The sequence below is a fragment of the Rhodnius prolixus genome, unplaced genomic scaffold, assembly GCF_049639745.1.
Source record: "Rhodnius prolixus isolate KJV_2025 unplaced genomic scaffold, Rpr scaffold_3, whole genome shotgun sequence".
Taxonomy (NCBI): domain Eukaryota; kingdom Metazoa; phylum Arthropoda; class Insecta; order Hemiptera; family Reduviidae; genus Rhodnius; species Rhodnius prolixus.
The window spans coordinates 9,775,631-9,802,898 of record NW_027411603.1 but is presented as its reverse complement, the minus strand read 5'-3'; the positions used below and the strand labels follow the sequence as shown (position 1 = coordinate 9,802,898).

The 27,268-nt window shown below is 31.7% G+C and overlaps 2 protein-coding genes across 7 annotated transcripts in view; both read left to right on the top strand.

Annotated features, from left to right (window-relative positions):
- The window catches only part of LOC141452291 (cuticlin-3), a 78,379-nt gene extending 67,177 nt beyond the window's left edge, over positions 1 to 11,202 (top strand). For 3 of the 6 annotated variants that reach the window (XM_074124270.1, XM_074124269.1, XM_074124268.1), the window contains 7 exons: positions 5,639 to 5,775; positions 5,853 to 5,915; positions 7,787 to 7,878; positions 7,964 to 8,042; positions 8,193 to 8,355; positions 9,082 to 9,244; positions 9,336 to 11,167. In XM_074124270.1, the coding sequence (XP_073980371.1) occupies positions 5,639 to 5,775; positions 5,853 to 5,915; positions 7,787 to 7,878; positions 7,964 to 8,042; positions 8,193 to 8,355; positions 9,082 to 9,244; positions 9,336 to 9,544 (906 nt within the window). In that variant the 3' untranslated portion in view covers positions 9,545 to 11,167. Of the gene's footprint in view, positions 1 to 5,638; positions 5,776 to 5,852; positions 5,916 to 7,786; positions 7,879 to 7,963; positions 8,043 to 8,192; positions 8,356 to 9,081; positions 9,245 to 9,335 lie in introns of all 6 variants that reach the window. The other 3 variants (XM_074124266.1, XM_074124267.1, XM_074124271.1) reach the window with 3 other exon arrangements.
- Positions 11,203 to 12,052: 850 nt separating this feature from the next.
- LOC141452214 (uncharacterized) lies at positions 12,053 to 27,134 on the top strand. The gene is made up of 16 exons (XM_074124141.1): positions 12,053 to 12,726; positions 12,908 to 13,208; positions 13,944 to 14,236; positions 15,319 to 15,420; positions 17,163 to 17,300; positions 17,398 to 17,481; positions 17,559 to 17,715; positions 19,362 to 19,369; positions 20,953 to 21,141; positions 22,934 to 23,234; positions 23,448 to 23,740; positions 23,831 to 23,932; positions 24,035 to 24,172; positions 24,299 to 24,382; positions 25,349 to 25,505; positions 26,259 to 27,134. Exons 1-16 carry the CDS (start codon positions 12,555 to 12,557, stop codon positions 26,392 to 26,394), a joined length of 2,655 nt encoding a protein of 884 aa, XP_073980242.1. The 5' UTR covers positions 12,053 to 12,554; the 3' UTR covers positions 26,395 to 27,134.
- Positions 27,135 to 27,268: the final 134 nt, after the last annotated feature.

Below are 27,268 nucleotides of genomic sequence, written 5' to 3'. Positions count from 1 at the left end.
AACTCATGAGAGCAAATAGAGAGTTCCTTAGAGAGTACTGTACTCCGACCTGTTATGAAATAATTAACAGCATTCTTATTGCTGTTTACAGATTTTTTTAATTCTTGAGTGAAGTGGCCTCACTCACTAATATTAAAAAATCTGTATGCACCTTCACATACCTTCTTATATCGCCATTTATAAAAGAACTTTCGCTAATATCTAAACCTAAATATCTTACATCTATAAAATACAATATTCAAACTCAAAAGACAAGCCCAACATTCGTCACATAAATGATCGTAGAAAACCTTTTTCGTAGATATTGTATTCTTAAATATATTAAAGTAGCACTAGGACCACACAATATTCTAAAGAAGTAGTTCTGTTATGAAGTTAACTTCGCCGCTCCCAAAGAAACTCGCATAAATATTGTTTAAAAGTAAAAGGCCAAGTATTATATGTACAAAGTGTACATCGTTGATTTTATATCATAGTACTCATGTTTTTGCTATTTCTGACGAGTTTTATTTTTATCAGAAGTTTATTCATCAGTTTAGAATAGAGAATTTACTTCCAATTCTAATATTTCTGTCACATACTGCATTTGCTAAGTCTGATGTCTAAGTTTAATGAGATGAGATATTTGAGGGAAAGACCAGACAAGGCAGGGTGCGTAACGCAACCACTAAGGACTACCTCTGAAGCATACAGGATTTTCTTTAGTAAGAAAATATTAAAATTGAACGATGTGTAGTTCTTTCAGTCATTCATAACAGTAAATAATTCGTCAACCGTTCCAGACAGTTGACTAAAGATGGAATTGTGAATGTTTTATTTCTTAAGTAAACAATGCACCATTACAACTTGAATTCTATGTCAGCAATTTCCTGCTTCGTTGCGTCCTTATCACCATTATTGTTAAACTGCGTCAGTCAGGAATCTAGTGTTTTTATGACTACTTGTAAGTCCATAAATTTCGAAAACTAATTTGAAATAAAATATTCTGTTGACCTTCATTAATAATCAGTTCGCTTGAAGGGAATTGAAATTAAAGAATTCTTGCGATTTATTGAAAATAGTTTATATTTTACAAAATAATTATGCGTTTCTTAAATTAATTACAACAACCAGAACGTTTATAAGATTATATTGAAACGTGGGGTGGGCCCTGATCCCCAGGCATTGTAGCCAAACGAAGTTTATTGTTCCAACTCTGCTGAGAGTCTAATAAGTAATGATACACTAATTTTACCAGCAGCTGCACTTTTTTTTTAGTGGTTTCTGCGACATATTCTCCTCTAGACCCAAGATACAAAACTTCTTATATCATATTGTTAGGAGTCACACAGGCCATCTATACGTCTAAACTTCCTTTTGCTGACATAATCTGCGCAGGGGTTAATCCAAGCACTGTGTGCACACGTCACTAGACAGTTTCCTACCTTGTTTTAGTCTCCTCAGCCCTGCTTGGCAAAATTCTGGTCTCTAATATCGTTTATTTTCCGAGAAATCTATCGACGAGTGTCTCTGGATTTCCTCTTCAGATTCCAGCTTCTTGCTAAAGAACCTTTGGAACCATTTTGATCTATTGAAGTAAGTAATTTGTAGCTGTGTTTTAGTAGATTATTATCCCCAATCATGCTGATACGTTCTAGGTCCACTTTGAACAAGGTTAACACTAAAATATATGAAATAGTCGAGTGTAAACAATTTCAGGGTGATACCAACCGCATGAAAGCGAAACACAAAGTTTATATGGATCGTCTCTTTTAACTCAAAATTATTTGAGCTTTGGCGTTCCTGAATTTAATTATAGTTTTATTATAATATGTTCTGTTACTCATACAAGCGGCCGGTGGTCCCAGTTTAAAAAACATTAATCCAGCCCATTATAAGATTCTACAAAGTGAAGACAGCTAGCAGGTTTTCTTCCAGATTCCAGAAACACTCAATTCACTTACATTACTTCGCAAAAATGAAAAAAGAAGAAGAATACAACTTCTTCGAAACAAAATAATAACTTCTAGTACAGTCCCTATTTCTTTTCTCAGTTGAACAAATAAACTTGCTTAGTCATTCTTAAGTGTTATGTACTGAGTTAACGGTTTATAAAGATGATCTCAAAATTCATTTTCTTTTTACCCTCCAAACTAGTCGTAACAACTTTCATTCATACAATTGGGACGTATCTAAGTGATAATAATAACAATGGATATTTGTAGGAATGACTCGAGTAAGATTAAACCGTTTACCGTTTTCACGCACTATTTCAATCTTTTTTTTTTTATTTTGTTTACAAACGTTCAAATCCATTGTCTTCTCACAAAAATTGATGTCCAAACATTTAAATTTGTTTAATAACTTTTTAATAATGGATGGAAATGCAGTATGTTCTTCACCCTGGTATTCAACTCTATCCTTACATTTACACACTTCCCTATCTAATAAAAAAAAAATCCCATAACATTACATTTCAAACACCGAATTTTACCGACCTAACCTCAAACAGACCAGTTAGTCAATTCTCTTGCATCTTCAAGTTCATTTTGACACGAATCCAAATCCTTTCTTTGAGATAATTCCTCTCCCCCTTCAATCGATTTAGTTTTTAGCATCGTCATTTCACATCCTAACAGTGCTTCTCCCGCTTGTGCAAATGGTAGTTTTCGCCCCCCAGGCTTCATGCTTAAAAGGAGTGTATGCCGCTAATTTCATCTACAAAATTTAATTTATTTTATCTCACTTAAAATGTACATTTATCGTGTTTTGTTGTTTTTTTTTTCTAATTACTCATTGTTAAAGCGTCTGAAGGAAGACGTTGAACATAACAAACAGACATCCCTTCTGGCCCCTGCAGGTCCGGGGACAGAATAGGCCTGCTCCAGTCCAGGATGTCGTAAGAGGCGACTAAAGGACAACGCAGGGACGGCTGGCTTACAGCCGTATGGGCATAGCAAACCCACGGAACCCAAGCTCAATACCACGCCACATAACACATTCACACTCACACACACACACACACACACACACACACACACACCACACACACTCATGCACACACCCCTAAATCTCGGTTCCCGAGCCGGGAGGTTTTTGGGCGGGGGTATCGGCCCATGTATCGGTCCCACTGAGTACCAGGCCGATCTCAGTGAGTATGCAGGCCCTCTCTCCGGTAAGGGCGCACTGTCGGAGAGTGACCTATAGAACGTCCCAACTCGTGGGAACTATATGGAACCTACTTTTAAAACAAATTCAACAGGCTTAGTTAAGAATGGAGAGCAATCTTCATCCAAAAAAAAAAAATAAATTAAAAAAATTAGAACAAACGCAAGAATTAGCTGGCAATAAATCAGGCCAGCAATTTTTTATTATGACTTGTCAAGAGGAAGGAAAATCTTTTGAGCCATATTGGCCTTATAAGATGTTTGATTTTTTAAAAAAGATATGTCCGGGAACGAAAACCAAAAAATTGAGAAATGGTTCCCTTCTGATTGAGGCGAGAGCTAGTGAGAAAGCTAAATCACTGCTGGAGCTAGAAACGTTTGAAGATATGAAAATTAAGGTTGAGTTACATAAAACACTCAACTATTCTAAGGGGGTAGTAACAAGCTATGATCTAATCCATTGTAGTGAAGAAGAGATCTTAAATGAATCAAGATCACAGGGTGTTGTCGAAGTTAAGCGTCTTTATAAAAGACAATTTGGGGAGAGCAAGCCTACTCCAGCGCTTATTTTAACTTTCGAAGGTTCACAACCACCTGAAAAAATTACTGCCGGATTTGTATCATTGCCCGTGAGGCATTACATTCCAAGTCCTTTAAGGTGCTTCAAATGTTGGTCGCTGGGCCATATAGCGGGCAACTGCACCATCGGTGATCGTTGCAAGCTATGCTCTGCGCCAATTCACCAGAATGAATGTGTTACTCCGGCATTATGCATAAATTGCAATGGCTGCCACTCTTCAGTAGATTGTATAAAGTTCAAAAAAGAAAAAAGAGCTCAAGAAATAAAGGTTAAGGAATGTATAAGTTATAGAGAAGCATTAAGGAAAGTGAATGCCGAAACTAATAGACCTATATCGTACGCGCAGTGTGTCTCTGAAACACCAGCCGATAAGAAAAATCTGGAGGATCTAGTTACACGCCTTACTGCAGTGGTAGAAACTCTGGTTACAAGCGTAGGCAAAATAGAAGAAAATTATGATAGAATTATTAAGATTCTAGACATAGAAGGCAAGGAGAAAGAAGAAGAGATAAAAAGTAAAAAAAAAAAGAGAAGTTGAAAGGAAAAGTGATAGTGATCAAACAAAAGAGATGGAGGTAGTCATGGAAGATTCCGTGATACCACCCATCGCTCCTAAAAAACGACCCCAAACTCCGATTTCCCCAACCTCAAAAGTTGTCTACACTGCCTCACCACCCAGGAAAATACTGGGAGGAGTGGGCAAAAAAGTAGGACAGAAAACAGAGACCAAGAGAGAAATAGGAAGCAATGCTTCCTCAAATTCTTCTTTGGTAAGTGGTGAGGATAAGGATGTGGATCTCATGGATTTAGCAACCCTAGAGAAATATGTGTACAACCTTCGAAAAAAAGGAAGGGAGAAAAAGTTGACTACAAAATAGTTTAGGTTTAGTTTCTGTTTAGGGTGAGAGGAATATTGAGTACTCCACCCGAATTTTAGTTTAGTGCGTATATGTGTAATATGATTGTCCATTTTTAATGCGTGTATGTATTTATTTGCTTGGGAATATTTATTAGTATGAGCGCATTTAAGTATGTAAGTATTTATTGGTATGTTTGTCTGTATGAATGCGAAATCGTAAGTGTAAACCAGAGTAAATGTACATATTAGTTTTGCTTAGGCTATGATCCGTGAGGGGTGCGAGGAATAACAAGTACTCCACCCCAAGTAGGTATAGAAACAACATAGGTGCGATTTATTTATATGTTAGGACAGTTGTCGTTAGGTTTTCTTCGTTAGGTAACTAGTAGTTTAACATAATCAGTATAGTGTCCATCAGAAATAAGAAAACAGGTGCGAAGGACCTTAGATGTTGTGCACCTTTCAAATAACGAAAAAAAAAAAAAAAAGACATCCCTTCTCATTCTCATAATAAAAGCTCTTCATTTGCGGGCAAATTCCTTTTACTCTGAGACGATATAAACCTGGATATACCGACATCTAACCAAATCCGCCATCTGGGGCGTTTGAACTCACGTACCCGTCTTAAAAGTCTAGGTCAGGTTTCTCGAGCTTGTTAGAGCAGTAATTGCCAAACATCGCATCAATTTATATATTCTCTTCTGTAAAATTCTCCTTCAAAAAACCGCGTTATCAAGCGAATTACCGATGAAATTTTAATAGAAAAGCAGTAGTGTGCTTGTGGTGTAAAAAGGCGGTAAATAAGAAAGAGATATTTGGAGCTTTTTTGTTCCCAAGAAAGAGTTTCTTATCTCATTAAGAGCATCAAATTGTTGACTGTTAGTGGGGATCAAGTCTTGGAACAGAGGACCTCCGTTGGTGAGTAAGCAAACCATATTTGAATTGAAAGTTAAAAATGCACTCTGACTGTCCTCACCCTTAATTGGTTTAATTGGTAAATAAAAGTTACAAGTTCTAAAAATAATTCTTATTTTTGTTTGTTGAATTGTTTAGAAAAATTTAATGTGGAATACCGTAACAGTACAATATAATCCACTTATTGAAGAAGAATGGGATGAACATTTCAAGGTGACCTGTGAATACGGATATGATTTTTGGAAAACTGTAACATTTCCATTTCTAGATGTGGAGTAAGTTTACTTTTAATAAATTATTGCACATAAAATATTTTTAAAGAGGAAAGATGTTAATTATGGATATTTTGCAGGGTAGCTACAGGAAACCCCGTAGTGTTTACATTGTCCCCGCCTGAATGCTATATGGAAATTAGGTATGGTTTATAAAAAATTAGAGTGTGAACACTCATACGACTTTTGTTTACTGCAATAATTACAATTTAATCCAGCAACTTCAATTTTCAATTTTAGAGTCAATACCCTCGCTACCAGAAATTTATGAACCAAGATTTCTGAAAAATAAATAATTATTAAAAGATATTAAGATTGCAAAATGTGCAAGTTTAATGCATGCCTTTTCTACAAATAAAAAAATTCTATTCTGTAAAATCGTACTTTCGGTTGTTCAAATGAAAAAAGAATCTGAAAAATCTTCTAATTTTGTTGGGATAGATGCATATTATTACGCCCCCGGAAAAAGAATTTGACCACCGAGTTTATCTAGTTTTGATCCAGTTTTTATTAAAGGCAGGACAATCTAGAAGGTACGTCCCTGTTTGAATCTATGCTAGAAAACTGTAATTAATACCAAGAGAGCGTCTCAAGTGAAATGAAACAACCTTAACGTAAAGGCAAACAGTTCGATTGATAATATAAGGAGATTTTGGAGCTAACCTTCTTCCAAATGTTTTTTTAATTTTTGATATTTGTTTTTCACCATGAAAACTTACTAAATAGTAGGATAAGTATATTAATAAACTTTAAATCAAGGCAATCTCTTGTTTAAGAAACTTATAATTTAAATGAAGCACGTCTCAATAAAAACAAAAATAGAAGCTGCATTGATGTCTATGGAGGCTTCCAAAGTCTATTCTGAATTGAGTTGTATAACAGATCTTCTAACGGCGTAGTCATTAAAAACGCATTTTTTAACAGTGACCTCTTAAGAAATAACCCTGTGACGATGTTAAATCAGCGATCGTGCAGGCCAAAAACAAAAAAAAAAGAAAAAAGTGGACCACGATTACTGAACAACCTCTTCGTAAATATACAGTTGACTAATACTCCAAGAAACAAGAATTTTGTAGTAAGACTACTGTCTAACTGAAATGTACGATTTAACAACTTAATTATTCAAAAATATAATTTTAACTCATCCCAGGTTCTAGATTAAAAATATCCTTTATCCTCTGAATTTGTAAACATATTTAACTTTCATTGTATAATATAAACGATAGTTGCTTACATTGTACTTATAATAGCTATAAGAAGAAAGCGGAATCACTTCCTCCTTCAAAATACTCCTCGTTCCAAGTTTCCTTGGAAAAAGGTTCCAATAAAAGTTATGTATGCAATAGTAGTAGTATTGCTTAAAATCCAGTAATATAGGCGAGTAGCTAACACACTTTATTAATCATTTCTCTTATTAGTTAGTTAAATAAAATTCAAGGCATGAACCAAGCCTCAGTGCAGTTCGCGCCCCTAACTGCTTGGCTATGGTGGCACCAATTTACTTACTTTATTCTTACTACAAAGTACGAATTAACTCAGATCTGAATCCGGCCATTTTCGACAATATTTATTTCGACCAGTATATGCTCATGTCAATGCTCAGAGCTTACAATTTTAATAAATTAACTGTTCAAGCTCGGCGATTTTTCTATTTTTAGAAGCCTCTTACAGCTCACTGGTTTCGGTGAGACCTTACTTTCTGCAGTGCACTGAAAACATTGCGGGTGCCAATGACCTCAGATGTATGGGCCTTGAATTAATATACAATTAGTGGGGCTTAAATTAATGTAAATATATGGTGATGTACACGAACATATCGGACCCTCAGTATGTAATAGTGTAGCAAGATTAAGATTGTTCATACACACTCAGAGAGAAAGAGGGAAATCAATTTCAGACTCTGAAAACTTGAAGTCGAAAATTTGACAAAATGCTTAAAAGTAGACACTTTTATTTTCATCAAGTTTCTTTCAAGATTGATTCTATCCCTTCATGAAAACATAATTTGTTTTAGATATGGGTACGGCACCAATGGAAACAGAGTAGCTGGTCCAGTCAGAGTTGGAGATCCACTTACACTTATAATCTACATGAGAAGCAAATATGGTATATATATTTTTTATTTTATTTACAAATTTAAAATAATTCTTTCTTATTAAATAATAAAATTGCAAAATTTTGTTAAATTTAGATGGCTTCGATATAGTTGTAAATGATTGTTTTGCTCATAATGGAGCCAACAAAAGGATACAGTTGATTGATCAATACGGGTGAGAGAGTAGTTTTATTTTTATATGTCACAATAATTTATGAATTGCTTATTTTTATCTTAGGTAGAGTAATTAAAAACAATGATATCAATAATTCTAAGTAATGTAATTTAATTTTTCTAATCTATTTTTTGTTGTTTTAATTTACAGCTGTCCTGTGGATGACAAGCTAATCTCCAGATTTAGAGGCTCATGGTCAGAGGCTGGCGTCTTTGAAACACAAGTGTTTGCGTACATGAAAACTTTTCGATTTACTGGATCGCCTGCATTGTACATTGAATGTGATGTTAGAATGTGCCATGGAAGATGCCCAGTTAGTATAGTGTTGATTTTTTAATATATAAAATTGCTCGTTTTAATTGGTAGGCTTAAAATAAAATCGTTGAAAATCGGGAAAAAATAGAAAAAATAAAAAAATAAAAGCTTAGTACTATTTGTGTTTTTGGTTACCTAAAATTTTACAAATTCTAGTTTATTTTATCCCAAAATAATGGCCTGATTTTTTTTGGAAATCCATCCATCATCACCAGTTATGTTAGCTGGCATGTAATCATTTTCTGATTATATGACTGGCGCCGATTTTTTTTTTTTTTTTTTTACATGAACATTGAACATTTACATTAATTGAAACTTATGAAGTTGAAATTTTGGATCACGGGGTGGTTCCTGCTCTCTGGTCCTGGAGTATAAAGGAATTAGCTTTTGAACAGAAGAAGCGGTGGGCAGCTTTAATTTTGGAAGAGCTGGAGTCTAAAGTTGGGAAAAACTGTAATTGGGATATTGTCGGATTAACTAAATCAAGTGATTATACCACGAAACAATTTTTAATTTTATTCACCAGTTAAAATTTTTACGTAGGATTTTAGATTTTAGGAGCTACTAATGTGAGGAATACTAGAGAGCAGAGCAAATAGTTTTGTTATTTTTAAATTTGAGTTTACTCATTTCTTGTTATGTCTTCGTTAAAGAATTTTGCCTATATTTTTAAATAGGAAATTTTGAATTCAAATTATTTTTCTTTTCTTTTCTCTAAATTTAGAGTCAACCATGTCATTGGAGAAATGCTAAAGGACTGACCAAGAGATCTGTAGATGAAAAATCATCCCAGACGCCTCCTGTAGGAAATATCTCACAGAATATTTCGCTGTTTCAAAGCTTGAGAGTACTTCAAGAAGGACCTGAAGAATCTCCGCTCACAAACAGTTAGTAATCAGGCGCCTATCATATTTATTTTTTAGCAGAACCTAAATTGTTTGTGCCAGTTTAAAATAAATGAAAAAACTCATTTTCCAGGTACTGGTGCAAGATCTTTAGGCAACTCTGTATGTTTACGAAGCGGGCTTGTAGCATCCGTTTCGGCAGCTTTAGCCACTCTGGTCACTGTTCTTAGCGTAGCATTGGCTGCAATGTGCTGCCGTTTAAAACGATTATCTAAACAACCATTGTTATCTTCAGCTCCACAACTGTCAACAAGGCCACGATGCTTCATGAACCTCAAGTGATTCTTTTCTATACCTCGCTGCTACCAAATGTATTCCTTCGTTTTCATGGTCTTTCCTAAATAAATTTTATGAATGAAAGAGAATTGATGCAGTCGTAAGCCATATATTGTACTAATGCAATAATAATAATACTATAGAATTTGTTTCATGAATATTTTGAATGGTGGAATGTATACGTGCATAAGCGGGATTATAGTTACAGAAATAAATATTATAACATGCATAGATTGCTAGGTTTTTTATTTTCACAAACAAAAATTAGGTCACATTCTAGAAATTAGAGTTAACATGTTTTTTCATGAATACTATAAATCCATTTTAATTGAGTAAACGGAAGAAGACTGAACTAAATGAAACCTTCAATATTAGAATATTAAAAGAAGCTGGGTACGAGATTGATGGAAAGACCTCCCCCCAAAGCTCTGCTGTGATTTTTTTTAGAAGGGCGACAAGTTTAATATGTTGTTTCATAAACTTACTAAGCGCTCTCTCTGTAAACTTAAATTGTTCGTATAAGCCTCGCACTTTTTGAAAAAAGCTTAAACAATATTATGTCGTCTTCTCAAAAGGACAATTAACCTTTATTGTTTGTAAATAATTAATTATATCATTTTTCTCAAATTATATGGGAAAACCTATCTTCTGTGCACTGCTCCTATCTTATTTGTCTGAAAAAATTGTTCTGTGCTTCGAAAAATTTAGGAAATGAGTTGAATGTTTTTTTTGTTTTTTAAATAATATATTTATTAAGGGAACACTGCTTATTTTTTCATATTTAAATCATATTTAACTTCTTAAAAAGAAACTAAAATATTTACCTTCATAACAAAAAACGAAAAACTATATACATTGTACCTGAAGGATTTTTTATTAAGAAGATTAAATATAAATATGGAAAAATTTGGCCAAAATGTTCCCCCAATAATTTGCCAACAAATTTGTATATGTATTTATTTATTGTTTTATTTGTATTTTTAATTTCCAAAACTGGTTGAAAGATGGGACAAACATCTATGTAACACATTAACTACACTATCTTTTTCTTTTATGTGTAAACCTTATGCCTTATATAGATGTTTGGCCATCTGGCTGATTAAGATTCTAAGCAAAGAATCTATTTTATATTTTAGTTGCATAGTCTTATAGTTTTTAGCAAATTTCATGTAAATGTATAAGGATCTTTTTTTTAAAAAAAAAAAAAAAAAGAAAGAAATGTTTTTTAATTCGTAAATTTTGAATAAAAACGTAAACCCTTTCATTAATTTGTTCTAACATCTTCTGTCGCACCTGCTTGATAAAACACAGAGATCTCATTTTACTGTAATCCATTTAAAATGTTTTAATTCCTCCTTATGGTCTCTTTTATAGTGTTAATTTCATTGAAGCTCCGATTAACTTCGAGCAGCCTCAAGGTAACCTAGCAGTGTTATTTCTTGAAAGTTGAGAAGAATAATTTGAAGCCAGGGCAACACCAGCTTCCAGCCCAAGATGCCCCTAAACAGTTTATGGAGCTTAAATGTTAGAAAGCGAACTGAATACAAAAGTACCATTTGTATTGACAAGGAAATAATATACTGTTCTTTTTTTTTGTGGTAAATTGGAATGTTCAATCGATTTATTTCCAGGGAACATTTTAAGAACTATACGTTCAAAGTTTCAGAAGTGAGAGAAAGTAAACATTTTATCAGAAAAGTGGAAGTGTCAAACTACCACTTTATTGACTAGCCAGGCACATTTATCCACATAGGTGGTCCATTTTAAGAAGGTACGACTTTCTCCGGCTTTCATCGGTTATTAACCGCAATAAATTTCGATACCCAATGCAGTTGGTCGAAATATTTCAATGAAAAATACTGTTAAAATTTATCTTACTAATTTTTTCTCTATATATATTTCAAGAATTATGGAATCATGTAATGAAAATTTATCTCAAAAGCACCAAAAATAAAAATGTTTCTTACATCTTTTGTTTATTACTACTGATGTAAGCCAGAAGCAGAAAATTTAAGAACATACTTATTATATTTAAGAGGAATATTAGTATGTCCAAATAATCCGTTATTTTCTAAATCAGTATTCGTAGCGTATTTTGCAGTTCGTTATCCACTACTTGTTGAACACATTAAGAAAAAAAAATGGCAAGGTACTCGAAAATATATTCCAAACGAACTTTCGGAAAACTGATTTTATTTTAATCCGAAATCCCATAAAGTCCTGGTTTACCATGGCGTATTTTACTTGCTAGGGGAGGGGCAGCTTCATATTCCTGGCTCCCTGAAGAAGCCCATGGTTATATCATCTTGTACATTACTATATATAATGTTATAATAAATAGTAATAGGCGCTAATGACTAAGGTAACCAATACGCCAAAAAAAATACAATAATAATGAAATTATTGGGAAAATATTAAATATAAATTACACACATTACTTTTTTTAAAGTATTCATATTAGTTTATATCATCATTAACAACTTGATATCCTCTGTAAGTGAGGTTCCAGCCCATATGTAAAGAAATAGTGTATCCAGTACAAAGTTTAGTCACTGTAGCAGGGGTCTAAGCAGCACTTTAATAGTTTGTAGATTCTTTTCTAAACATTTTTTTTTTTTTTGAAAGTGTCCCCTGAGAAAGTGAAAAATCGCTGAAATATAGGGATCAATAAAAAATATTTAAAAAGGTCAGAGTACTATTTCAACTCCCATAAACTAAAATAATGTAATTATTATTGTTAAATAATACATTCAACCTAAAGGCCAACTATGAGAGATGAATTGCGATTTGTTTATTTACATATTTCATAGACTATTGTTTAAGTAGCTCTCCACTCTACATATTTGCTTACCTATCTTGAAGAATCATCATTTTATTATATCTTAAATTAAATACACTAATAACTCAAAATGCCAAGTGCTGTTGATAAGAAATAAAAGATATTTAAAACGAATGGAATATATTTTTTCTTTAAAAAAGGAACGTTGTAGAGGCCAAGTTTGCTAAATGTATAAATATGAAGTTCATACTTAATATTACAGTTGAACCAGTAATTTTTCTTTTGGCTTTTTCCAATGGATTTTCTGATAGTGGACAAGTGAATCTAATATTGGAGAAAGTTTGCAGAAGTGATTTGTGTAAAAATGCTATTTGTGAGAGACCCGAGAATTGCTTGCAACAATCTACTGGTAAGTGATTGAAATTAAGTATTGTGGTTACGATAGATGTAGAGTACAAACTGTCTCATTCCTCTTCATATTTATTCGAAAAAATATTTCTTATCAATATTAAAATGCAATAATTATTTTTGAAATTAGTGGGCACAATCAAATTTTTATATTCAAATTTGTTTTCATAAAATGTTTCTAGGTTTTAACACTTTGAGGAACACATTAAAGGCATGTTTACCAGTAATTCCTCTCTTATTCGCTGGCTATTGGAGAGACAAACATGGAAGAAATATTCCTCCTCTTTGCATATCAATTTCGGGTCAAATCTTTGGTACATTAGTTTGCTTGTTATCATCACTATTTTGGAAAGAATTTCCCATCTTACCAACAGTTTTACTTGAAGCGTTTGTAATTGGCTTGTCTGGTGGATTTCCTCTTTTACTAATGTCTGCTACATGTTTTATTACGGCTAGGACATCAGTAAAAGATCGTACTTACAGGTAAAGCTTACATGAAACTTATTACTATAATCAATATTTCCTTGAATGGAATGGAGATTCAGTTGCGTTCTTACTCCTATTATTAAAAAGTCATAATTAAAAAAACAGACGGTTAAGTGTGTTTCATAAGACCTCTGACTTGTTCATTTCAAGAACTTGATTGTTAACCATCTAAAATGTAGAATTTAATCGCCCTCCTCCATCGATTTTTTTGAATATTTATTTTAAATATTGAGATATTCAAAATTCTTTTACCATGAATTCTAATCTTTACGCCAGGAACCATAGATAGAACGGTACTAAGCCGACCCAATGTTTTAGCCTCTCGCAAGCAATTTACGTTCCTTCTACCACATCGTTCTTCAGGCTAAGTATAAAATTTAAAGAATTGGAAGGCATTGAACTCCCTTCTACATCCACCTTTTAGTCCGCAGTTAGCTCCTTCCCAACTCAAATTTATTCATAGTGTAGACATTACCCTTAATACAAGAAATAAATCGCGATTTCTTACATTGCGAAGGACTCAAAATAGGCAGAAAGATAGCTTGTTAAGAGATAAGTAATTAAGATTGTCAATAGATAAAGAATTGTTCATTTAAGAAAAAAAAAACACGAAATCTTAAAAAAATTATGTTGTATTGAAAAATTGTATTTATTTATTTTTTTTTACACTTTTAATACAATGTTTATTTTGAGTTAATGATGTACTGTATACATTGTTTGTTTTCATATTAGGTTATCATTAATTCTGGCAGCTTACGTGGGTGGAGTAACTATTGGTTTAATACTTGGCGGCTTAGTATTACAAAACTTTGGATTCGTAACACTTTATTTAATTGCAGCGACACTAGCTGTTATTTCACTAGTCTATACCTTGTTTTTTATTAATGAGGTTGCGGTACCATCAAAAAAACCTCTACCAATCTGGTTAATATTCAAGGCTGTTGTGAAAAAAAGGAAATACAATCAAAGACCAATGATACTTATGATGATTATTGTTCATTGCATCTTTGGCACTACAATAGTCTGTAAGTTATCATATGGAAAAGGAGATTAATCTTTCTTTTTAGATATAGACTACATCTTATTTCAGTTTTATAGCTATGGATTTTAAGTAGTTTTAAAGATGAGCAGCCATTATTTTATCGCGAAGGTATTTTGCACTTGAAATTTTGTAGTTAGTTGGTTGCTAACTCCCACAACTAAAATCAAATTTAGAAAAAAAAATTATACCGGCTTCCCTAAAATAAAAAAAAGTAAGCGAAAGGATTTTTCCGTGAGATATGCGCCTGGAGCTCGATAAATGTGTCGCGTAGGCTAGTTGCTGCGGTGATGTATATTTCCGGCTTAGTGTTCGATTGTAAAGCATAAGACAAATGAATAAATGGAGGGTACTCATTGCGAAAAAATTAATCTGCAATAACCCCTTCAGAAGGATCAAGTAGGTTTGTGGAAGCATAATCTCTACCCTTTTGAGCTTGAACTGTCTGATAGCATGCGCCATCGAAAGTTCTCCTCAATCTCCACACAAATACTGAAGGAATCGTCAATCACTGACAGCTTCTTTAAGAATCCTCCGAGTATATGGCATTCAACGAAACCCGTCCACTTGGTTAGCAAACCTGTTTTGGATTTTTATCCTTTATCGTGCAGATCAAAATTAATAAATGCGGAATAAATTTTTTAATTAAATAAATTAAATTCTTCTCCATAAAGAGTAAAGTAAAAAGATATAAGAAAGTATTTTTAGGGAAGTATTTAGCTCAGTAGTGTGCACTGAATTCCCTTGCGGTGATCTCGGGTACGAAACCAGCTTCATGTCCTCTTACAGCTCTGTGATTGGTGATAAGACAGCACTGTCTGGAGATCGGCTGTGCACTCGAAAAGGCTCCGGGCACTCATGTTGACTCACTTTAAATAAAAATTCAATAAACCTTAGTTTTTGAGAAACGAGCTGTAAAGAAATTAAAATTATAAGAATCAATTGCTAATTAATTGAGGGCAGAACCTGAATTCAGTAATGCTTTGAAATCTTAATAAGATGAACATTTAGTATCCATGTGCATTTATTTTCTTCGAAAAAATCTTACATTTTTATTTTTAATTGCAGGTGAAGGAAATATTTTTTTCTTTTTTATAGAAAAAAGTTTAAAATTCAGTGTTGCAGAAGCTGGAACTTATTCCGCTTATAGAACTGTAATATTTGCTCTAAGTAAGTGCAATTTCAATTTAGTTCTTATTCAGAAAAAATATTTGTTGCTTTTTTACGTTTTTGATTCACAAATTAATTAAGTGCCAGCTCACTAAGAGCTTGTAAGGCTTGTAAACACATTCCAAATGAAACAGAAAAAATAAAGTAACAATATTTTACAAAATTCGTCGAATACCCTTCTTTTTAAATTCATTAGTACTCAAGAATAAAGTATAGAAATTTGGATATGTAGACATTAAAAATAGAAATTAATGTAATCCTTTTATCGATTATCATAAATAATTCAACGGTTACTGGGTATAAATATGCACAGCCTGATTTTTTTATTTTTTTTAAATAAACATATTAGTTACCGAGTTGCATTGATGGGGAAGAACGTACGATAACATTAACATGGTACGATTTACGCTCAGATTTGCCAAAAAGTAAAGTTCCTAAATTTGGTTTTTGACATCTAACTGAATTTTTGGAACAGAAACAGAAGGCTTTCCTTCTGATAATACCGAAACATCGTGGTTAAGGAATGGAGGATTACACCTAAGGTTACGTTGTGGATGTAATCAATGTTTATTATTGTCCTGGGCGGCGAGGTGATGGTAGCACATGGAGGGAAAATCCGCTAAATTGCTGCTCGAAAATATTCAAAGCTTAGATTTGACGATGGTTCTAAGCGCTGGGCAATATATCAGCAGCTATGGAAACTTGGCAGAGGTTTTCTCCTCTCTTTGCGCAGCTGACTAAAAACAATTCAATGAAAGCATATTACAGATTAAATAGGTTTTGGGCAAAAAAGGCAATACGGTCATCCATCCGTTTATCGAGAGTTGCTGTTGCGAATCCCTGGGGCTATCTTCTTGTGATAGAGTGATGAAAACTTATATTTTTTTCCATTCTTATGGAAACGTTAACTTCATGGGAAATCTGTTTTAACAATGGGTCCGCCTGTTGTAATAACAGATTATTCTTTTACTCGTTCTAGAAGTAAACTGGAGCTGCGGGCTGTTTTAACACCAGGAATTTCGTGGTGAGTCTCTTGGAGAGTCAACTGTTACAGGCTAAAATTTATATGATTCTCTGTTTTTTTTTTTTTTATTTCGGATGAGCGGGCTTTCAATTCTTCACAAACTTCGGATAGTAAGACTGTGTTGAATTCAATAAAACAGTTAATACGCTTGCAACAGGGAATGGATTAGCTGAGTGGTTAGCGAATTAGTGGATTCCAACACGGTGATCACGGACTCGAATCCAGCTACTGGCCCCTTAGATTTTCTCTTCCTAGGAGCTTCTTACATCTCACTATCCGGTGATGGACATTGTTGTCTGTAACGAGAAAACACTGTCCAAAGGCCGGTAGTGAACTGGAAAAAGCTCTAGGAATAACCTCAGATATTGACACGCTTTTAAGAAAAATAAAAAAAAAGAAAGAAAGAAAAGCAAGCACCTTCAATCAAGCGATTACCTCAAATTCTAAATTTTAGGTACACATTTAATTCTCAAAAACATAATATACATTTTATAGTTATATATATATGGAATAATAAAGTATAATTATTTATATATATATATATATATAATAAAAACCATGAATTCTGCAAAAATAACATTCGAGAAATAACCCTAAATATCTTACCCGCCTAAAATGAGTGAAAGGAAGAGTTTCAAACAAAACTGAACAGTTTGAAACTCCATAGAATTTTTCCATTTTAAAAATGTATAATTTTTTCTATTTCTCTTCTTTTCAGGTACTTTTATTGTTATTCCAGTTTTATCTAAGTATTTTCAAATAAACGACGTTTCATTGGGAATCTTATCAGCAACCTGTAACTGTTTCAGCAGTTTGTTTTCAGCTTTTTCACGCACCAAACTTGCACTATCTTTGTGTATTTATTTATTTTGTAGCTTTAAAATTCTTTGCCTACATTATTATTATTATTATAAAGTATAATTATAGTAATGTTAAAAATCTTGTTTTTTTAGGCCCTCTTGCAGATCTGTTAAAAGGAGGTATTTTTGCAGTAGAGAAGTCTTTAATTACAAAATACGTTGGACCTAGTGAAATAGGTTATTAAAAAAAATATATATATGAAATATTTTTTAATGTTAAGAAAAAAAAATTGATAATGATTTCGTTTTCATAGGTCAAGTGCTAAGTGTAGAGTTTGTAGTAGAAGCCTGCTGCTTCTTGATGGTACTCCCATTGTATACACTTGTGTATAATAAAACTAGTGTAATATTTCCTGGAGCTTTCTTCTTCTTCACTGGAGTATTTTCATTAATTACACTCGTAATATTTTGGTAAGTTTATAATATATTATCTATACCTCGTTTAATTTTCTTTAATCTTCGGAATTTGCCGAAATTTTTGTTACCTTCAATATAAAGCTTTCACTCCCAATTAAGAGCTTTTGAAAATGGAAAATCTGATGTTAAGCATTTACATGACTTTTCCTTTTTCCAGAATTCTCATTTTTAAATAATATTAAAATAAGCAATTGCATTATTCAAATTTACCTTATGTTTTATTGTAATTTATTGAATATAAAACTTCGTTTACGTTACTTATACTCATAGTTGTAAAAGAGAAATTTTCTTCGGAATTTCTACTACATATGTATTTAATTGGCAGTAACATTATAGGGAGGTAGTAAACCTGTAGATTACACAAAAATGTCGCTTTAAAGGAACATGTTACCCTTAAATCGTTCTAAAATCAATTCTAATCAAAATTTTAAAGCAAAACTAAAAAGTCTCTTTCTGACAAGTTTGTATACAAAATTTAGAGTTCAGTTCCATTGGTTTTCGAGTTGACCTAAAAAAAAATTCAAGTAGGATTTTTTAGTTTTTTGTTCACAGCCACACACTATTTCGGAATCTGAGAACCACAAATCGAATATTTTCGTATTGGAAAATCTGTACCAAGGCAATACTTTTCCTTACCAAAATTAAGAGGCAGTAAGATTCTGATATGAACTCTTTAGAAACATATTTGATTCCTACAAATATTTCACAGTTCTCGTGATCAAAAAATAATTAAACAGAAATTTTCTGCATTATAGAGAGCTCCAATCTGATTGTACCATTTTTCAGAGAAGCATTAATTCACAAAGTATGCCGATCGATTTCGGCGTTCTTAAAGCTTATTTGCAAGACAGCAGGACCCTTTCAGTTCCCCCCTTGGAGAATAATAGTATCGGTTTGATTTAATGTCATGTAGTTGTAGTGAATAGAATGGAATCCTTATACTGTATTACGAAATATTATACCCATTAGCTGAGTTTGATGACAGGTCCTGATCGTAGAGGAGAAGGCCTTACAGAATGCTGCCTATCTTGAACCCTTTTTAAACCTGCTCACAAAAAATCAACCCATTAAATAGGATTATCGATGACAGAGGCCCAGCCGTTTTTCCCATTTATTAGTTTTACTTACAATTAAGCAGCTCGCTAAGTGTAATTTCCTGGAAGCTTCACAGGATCACTTAAAGAAATTAACAAATTGTTCTTAGGAAGCGGAAAATTTGAATTCTTTCAGAAAATTGAAGCACTACATAAGATGGCAGTGTCAAAGTTTAGAGTGCGGCTTCTCTGCTGCTAAGTCTTGAAGAGTGTGAAAGTACGTTCATGGGAATTAAAATCTGGAGCACAATGGCCTTACTTGTTAACCCCAATCTCATTTCTTTATTTTCGCAGTGTTGTCCTTTTCTCGTGAATAGAGAAGCGTAATTATTAGTGATTTATTTTGATAATTACTATTTATTACAATTATTACTATCATGAATATTTAATTTATACTAAACAGTGTATTTCAATATTTATGTAACTTTATGCATTTTCAGCACTGTTAAATACATTACAAAAAAAAATGACAAGCAAGCGGAATTGGATGATAGAATGGATATATTTGCTACACATTTGTGAATAAACGAAATTATTTTATACAAGTTTTGGAGGTAAGGCTATCATAATAGCATTTGGGTATCCAGGTGCAAGATTCTAAGAAGTACAAGATTCCATCCGCTTGTGCTTTGATATCTAAATATTGGGAACTTAAATCGAAATATTTCAAGTATTTGAAATATAATAAATAAAGAAGAAGCTATTGTAATACACTTCTTGGAGATACGTCGCAGGACCTACAGAGTTATATTAAATTTGTTCACTGATGCACTCTGGTGATTATTAATGTTATACAGTTTAAAAAACAAATTCAAAAAAGTTTTAAATTGTCGAAGTAAAAAAATAAAAAGACTGCTAAAAAGGGTGATACAGTATTTATAGAAGTAATGAAACTATCAGTATGAAAAGAAATTTAGAGAAATACCTTAGTAAGAAATTGTAGCAAATTATTTTCTGCAAATAAAAAAAAAATCTAAGATGTTTACTGTAGTAACTAGAAGTAGAAAATATTAAGTATTATAACAATTGCAATCTTAGAGCCTAAATTCACAGCTTAGTTTTAAGCATTGTAAAGCAGGCGAGTAATTGCAGAGGTCTGATAAGAAGAGACGAATACTATGAATTGTGGAAAACGTTTAGAATGCGTTTATCATTTACTTCAATCGGCAGTAAAAAAAAAACTGAAAAAATGAGTGAATACTTAACATTTTGCCCACAATCAACAATTAGTAGCACAATCAGAAAATCAAGGATTCTCTGTAAAATACCTAAAAAAATTGCCAAAGATCAGAGCTGTATTTATGCGAAACCGGTTCAGTTAATTTAATTTTTAGTTAATATTTAATTTTGCAGAAAAAAAAGCGTCTTTGTTGTGTATTAATATGTAAATTTTATTGCAAGGATGAATATAAAGTAATGCAATTACATAACACTAGACAAAAATAATAATAAATTCTTATAAAAGTAAAAAGGTCGAAATGATCCTTACAGTGATGATTTTGAAATCATTTCTCCCAAATCTGTTCATTTTTTATTTAATAAATCATTTTTGTTAGGCATAAATATTTTGAGCCATTGATTCCTTTGTATTTGTAATCAAAAACGCTTCTCCTAACAATTAAAACCATTAACTTTGTCTTAGCTGATTTGGTTTTACATTAACGTCTCGATAATGGTTCTCACTTATGAACCCCTAAAATACGTGCATATTTGCATAAGATGAAGATCAAATCATTATAGAATAAAGGTACAAATATTCGAATTTTCCAAACAATCTAGTTGGACATCAGGTATTCCGGAAATATTTTTGCCAAATATTTTGATGGAAGATTGGATGATTTATTTGCAAAAATGGTGATGGGTGATCATTACATAACGTATATTATTCTGGGTTATCTTTTTCTTATTGTTTATGAATATTTGCTGATAATAACCTACTAAATCGTAAATGTTTCTTTATATACATATTTGCACTGCACTTTAAGAATCTGAGACAAATACAAACTAATCAAATAAAAAAATCTAATCGGTTTTTCTTAGTCATCAAAACTTAGCGATAAGGATTTTTTGTACATTGTTTTTGATGAATTTTCACATCGTGAAAAGGATTAAATTTTAGTGCATCAGCGAAATTGAGTTAAAAAAATGAAGTCTCTAAAACTTGACATTACTATTGAACCAGCAATTTTTTTATTTGCTTTGTCAAATTCTTTTGCCTCAAGTGGCTTAATGAATTTAATGATGGCTAGAACATGTGCTCATGAACACAAAACAAGTAATAATTCTACAAATGTCAATTCCAGTGATTGCATAAAAAATTCTACAGGTAATATATATTATGATACTACTATATACAATATATATCGTACATATTATGATGAAAAATTCAAAAGAACTTTAACCATATAATTGGGGTATTTAATTATAATTTGTGCCATTTAGTAGTTGTTTTCCTGAAAATTTCTTTCTTCCGATATATCCAAAAATCCTGACACTTTTTGAAAAATGTGAGTCTAGTGAGCGATAGTTTTTGAGAAAGTAGAGGAAGCAACTATCTCTCTATAATGTTATCTTCCTGGCAATTTTATAAGCCAGATTAGAATTGCCCTGCTTAATCCACGTAGGATGAACTAATCATTCTTTAGTTCTTTTGGCGTTCAGCTCTTATTAGTTTAAAAAAAAACACTCAAATGTAATAATTTCATTAAAAACAGTCTTCTAGGCTGTTATCATAGGCTATCAATAGCAACATATAATCGAACCTGCTAAGCTAGTTGACGTGGGATTAGCTAATTCACAGTTAAGCTTACCTCATCACCCACATTCTTCATTTCATCTGAGACATTACTATATTCATATACTATTCATATTCACTATATCCATTTTGTGTATGACTTTTAACGGATCTTATAGGTCGCAGTGATTAAAATTTTATCTTCTTTTTGTTATATACCCTTCCAAAAATATTCTCAGCTAAATATTTCGGTGATAAATAATTCTGGTTAATTCACAGGAACATTAAACTAAGAAAAGTTTATTTCTAAGAACTGCATTTTTTAAGGTATCTTCCAGTTAACGTATTTTGCTTGTTGCAGAAATACCAGTAGTATTTAAGTTAAAAAAGTTAAATTTTGTTACGTTGTGCAACTTCCTTTCATTTTTGTTCAATGCAAGCTTTTTTTTTGGAGGTTCATTGTGGTTGCATTTTAAAATCACAAATTAATTAATTAAAAAGTTATAGATTTATCGGTAAAAGAAACTTCGAAAATATATGGAAATATTGATTTATTGATGAAATTATTACAGATAAAATCGGTTGCAATGATTACTAGAAATTCTTATTTTCCTGGAATATTAATTGGATTATGATCACATAACAAAAAAATTATTTAAAGATAAGTTTTCTCTTACCAGCCTAATTCACATTAACTATAGCTGAAACACAAATTCATTGTACATTTTACTTTTCGATAAATTCAAGTTTAAAAAAAAAACATTCAATAAGACATTTTGTCCAATTATGTTCATTTGTATAATCTTGAGGTCAACCAGCCGAGGATTGTTTTAAAAACTACAATTTATGAATGTCAATTGTAAGGGAGAAAAGAGGTATTCTATTTTTATGAAGCATCATGAGTAAAAAGAGCCTTCACTTTAGTAATGTGAGCTATTTTTAATCTACACTTTCGGTTATGGGTCTATTTACGAGCAGGAGTTATATTACAAAATGATAAATGATTTAAACCCTGTACTTTAGTTATTTATTGTGCAAAACTTGCAAAATAATGTTTTATTTTCTCCGCCCAAAGTTCAATTCAGGATTTACTTAAATTTCAATTAGCAGGATCTAATAGCAATAGTCTCAGAAAATGTACTATTCACTCTCACTTTCTGTTGTGATTCGACGGTCTTTAAAGGATTAATGCTTCCGATTACTTTTACCATCAAATGTGCTAGTAAGATTGATCCATTGTGGTTCAAAACAAAATAATTTTTATTGGATGAGTATGAGCATATTCAGATTAATAAATTGTATATATGTACATACATATGTAGGTTTTAAGTACAATTACTTTTTAGCTGTAGGTAACCAATAATATTGTGGATTCAATTCACAGAATTAAATTTAATAAAGGCAATGTTAAGAGAAGTTTTGCCAGTTTTTGCCCTATTAATTGCCGGATACTGGAGAGATAAACATGGAAGAAACTTGCCAATCTTTATTTATTCAGCCAGTGGTCAATTGTTAGGAACGATAGTGCTTTTATTGTCTGCAATATATCCGAATCAAATACCTATATTAGTTACAGTAATAGTTGAATCAACTATAACAGGCTTAGGAGGCTCTTTTCCCTTGCTTCTTATGACTGCCGCTTGCTTTATATCTGCGAGATCAGGCAATAAAAGCCGGACATCAAGGTAAGTTATTGTAATTATTTTCATTAATAATCAATAATAGATAGTATTTTTAGTAAACATGTAAAAAATAAACTTGACGATAGTTCTCATGGAGAATGCTTACAGTGAAAAAATAAACATTTTTATCATTGGATATAACAATTTATACGTAAATTCCTTGTTTTGTCCATTACTTATATCCTAAAATTATAATATCATATTCTTCTATCGCAGAATGTCTTTTATAATGGCATCTTATTTGATTGGAATGACAATTGGTTTTTTCGTGAGTGGGATAACCTTACAGAAATATGGATTTACGGCAATGTTTGGTGTGTCTCTTGGTTTGGCTATTCTGGTATTGCTCTATTTCTGTATTTTTATTCGTGAAAAACCAAAACCCTCAATTAAATATATGCCAATCTGGGTGGTCTTTAAAACCGTTTTCGGAAAAAGAGAAAATCATCTCAGACGAATAGTATTTCTGATGATCGCCGTACATTGCCTTTATGGCACTACTTTACGCTGTAGGTTTTTTAATGCTTTTTTATTTTGCTCATTACAACTTTGGCTTAGTCAAATAAATTTCTTATTTAATATCCAAATATTTATTACAGGTGAAGCAAATGTTTTTTTAATTTTTGTAGAAAAAAGTTTGCATTTAAACGTGGCAGAGGCTGGGATTTACTCTGCCTACAGGAGCATCATTTTATCAATAAGTAAATGAGTATTTAATTAAGAAATCAACAAGTTCAGATAATCAATTCTGATTAATAGTTTTGTGACACGTTGGTGTATACATATGTGTTTATTTATTTTAGGTACTTTTATTGTAATTCCATTTCTTTCAAGAGTTATAAAAGTGAAAGATACCTTATTAGGAATCATTTGTGCTGCTCTAAACTGTGCAAGTGGTATTTGGACTGCCTTTGCTAGAACAAAGATTCAGTTGTTCTTATGTAATAATTTATTATTAATTGGCATAGTAGTATTTAAGATAGATTAGATTCTTGATATTTAAGTTACATTAAAACTATTTATTTTCATCGTTTTATTTTATTTTATTGATCATTTTATAATTTCAGGTCCTCTAGGCGATTTATTGAGAGGCGGAATTTATGCCGTAGAAAAATCAATAGTGACCAAAAGTATTGGCGAAAATGAAACAGGTTTTTATGCTTAAAACTATTTATATAATTTTTTGTCATATTTTTCTTCGTAGTAGCTGGTTTACGTAGAGGATCAGCCTTGAGACCCACACTGTTAAATTAATGTGTAGTTGATCTCACAAATCTAAAACTTAAAATTAAGTGATCTTTAATTGTTAATGACAACTTTTTTTTGTATATCCATCTGGAGATTAAATACAATAGTCAGGCATCTATCTTTCTGTGTTTATCGGAAAAGTTTTTAATGCTTCAGTTAGTGCAGAATTGATCCAAATTAAAACTACCAAATTACAAATGATTAAAGTAAGTGCTGGACAAAAGTATATTCAGTCTTTATTTAAGTAAGAACTTTTACCAGCGTACAAAAAAAGTACTGAGTACTTGCTTGTGATATATTAGTCATTTTGCTAACGCATGCAAATAGATGCTTCTGATGTAACCTGTATTTCCACACCAACAGTCTAAGAAAAACAGTAATTCTAAAAGTGGGATGAAGTCCATGGTACCCTGTTGCTTGGTTTGCAACAGTGAATCTGAATCATATTAGATAAATGCTTGGAAGATAATAAAGTTGATTCCAATTAATTAGTGTAAAGAATAGGGCTTAAGTATTTGTTTTGTGATTGTTTTATTAATGCCAATGTTAACTATGATTTTTGTGCATAGTATTATATTTGCACATCAGACTCAGCTTAAGTTCCCTTAATTACAAAAAAATTTGTATGAAAGACAAACATCGTAATTTAGTACAGTGTATCTAGTTAGTTTAAAAATAATAAAAACTTTTTCGTTGCTTTTCAATTATAATTTCTTTATACAAAATTTAGAGTCGCTGAATAACTGTGGAGGGTATGAAGTAATTGAAGCCTAAAACCACTTTTTATTTTAATTGTTTCAAATATCTGTTTTATAAATTGTAAATAAATGTATAACCTACCTAAAAAGTTGCTTGCTTATTCGTTGCAGGCCAAGTGATCAGTGCGGAATATGTGATTGAAGCAGTTTGTCACATAATAGTCCTGCCATTGTACACATTTGTTTTCAATAAGTTCGCTTTAACTTTCCCTGGAGCTTTCTTCTTTATATCGGCTTTATTTTCATTTTGTACTTTCATCATCTTTTGGTAAGGCAATTTATTTTTCTTTTCAACTTAACTACAAAGTTTTTCATTGTATAGAGATATTTTTTCAAAGATTATTGATTTTCCTTCCAAATTTGGTTAAGTTATGCTTACAACTTAATTTGGTTATTAAAAGTTTGTGTACTATCTTAATGCAGTGTTCATATTTTTTGTATTGCTCTAATTCCAAGAAGAATATTTGAACAATGCAATATCATTTCGGCAAGAATATTTTGTGTGAAACAACTTTTGTGTTTTCTTTATAATCGTATTCAATATTAAAAAAAACAAAAACAAATTGCTTCGGCTTTTCCTAAAATCTTGTGAAATTTACACTTACCAATGTTTGCACATGTTGCAAACCTCCCGCATTGTATACAAACCACCATTGGTCGAAATTAAATTTTTTTTTTACTATAAATTGTTATACCATATTGGTATATCAATATACATGATAATTGGTATTGGTATATGACAGGCACTTAAATTATATTTTGTATAATTTTTCGTCACAAGATGCACTCCAATATTTGTGAAGTAGAAATAGAGAATAGAATGAACATCTGGAACAGAATGCTGTTGAGATTATCTACCAATTAAGCCACATTGTAGATTTTGTATGCGTACAATTTGCATTCTTAGCACAAGAAAGTTTATCTATAAACTTCGCTGTACTGTATATTCACATTTAAATTAAAAACTGTTTAAATCGTTTTTACGTAATTATATGAAATTAATATTTATTTCTATTTTCAGTATCACTCGTATTCTGACTCAAAATGAAGAAATAATTGCTGTGAATGATGAGGCCCAAGTTTCTAGTTCCTCCAGTAGTTGTTCCAGTAAAAAAGAAGGGTTGACTCCAAGACACAAACAAACAAAGAAGATTTGAGGGTACAGCATTTGGAATTGTATAATAAAATGAAGAACCGTATATGGTGAAATTTTGTAAATATTCTGTCTGAGATAAATCTCTAACATGTACATAAACTTGAATGTTGAAATTTTGAATAAAATTCAGGGTCTCTCTTGTGGCATTCTTAAGTTAATAGCAGATTATGTCCTAATGATTTTTATGTCAATAGGAGCTAAGGATATGCGGTATTGGATTATGATTATGGATTGCGCTTTGTATGAAAGTCCCTATATTTAGATCAGTCATAGAAAATTCATCTTTCATTAAAACCTTGCCCAGCCTAACAAATCCAACTGAATTCTGAAACTTACGACACATTTATTTCACTATTCTTGAAATAGGTATAAGAAACTTTCAATTTATTAATTTTACCATAAGTCAAACTGAGATAAGTCCTGACAAAGTAATTTAAAAGCTGATAATTCAGATTTTGGCTATAATAGAATATTGAAATATATGTCTATAATAAATATCTTCTTTTTTTTCCTTCTTGCCATTTATGTAAATCTCTTACTTTACAGAATTAAGACTGAAGTTCAAAATTTATTTTTATTTCTTATAAAATTTAGAAAAAGGAACTAATTTCTACAATTAGAAGTTTTGATCAGTACAAACTAGAACCAAAAACCCTCTCTTAAATTTAAATGTTTTAATTAAAAAACTTCAGTTAATTAACTCAAAGATTATTTAATTGCAATTCTTCTTAAAGAGTTAATTTTAAGAATTTACTCAAAAGTTGTATATTTTATGTAAAAAAAAAGAATAAAGAAAAACTTATAAATATATAAAAGTACTCATTTATTTCCTATTCTGCGCATACATATACGAAAAATTTTGAATAAAAAAAAAG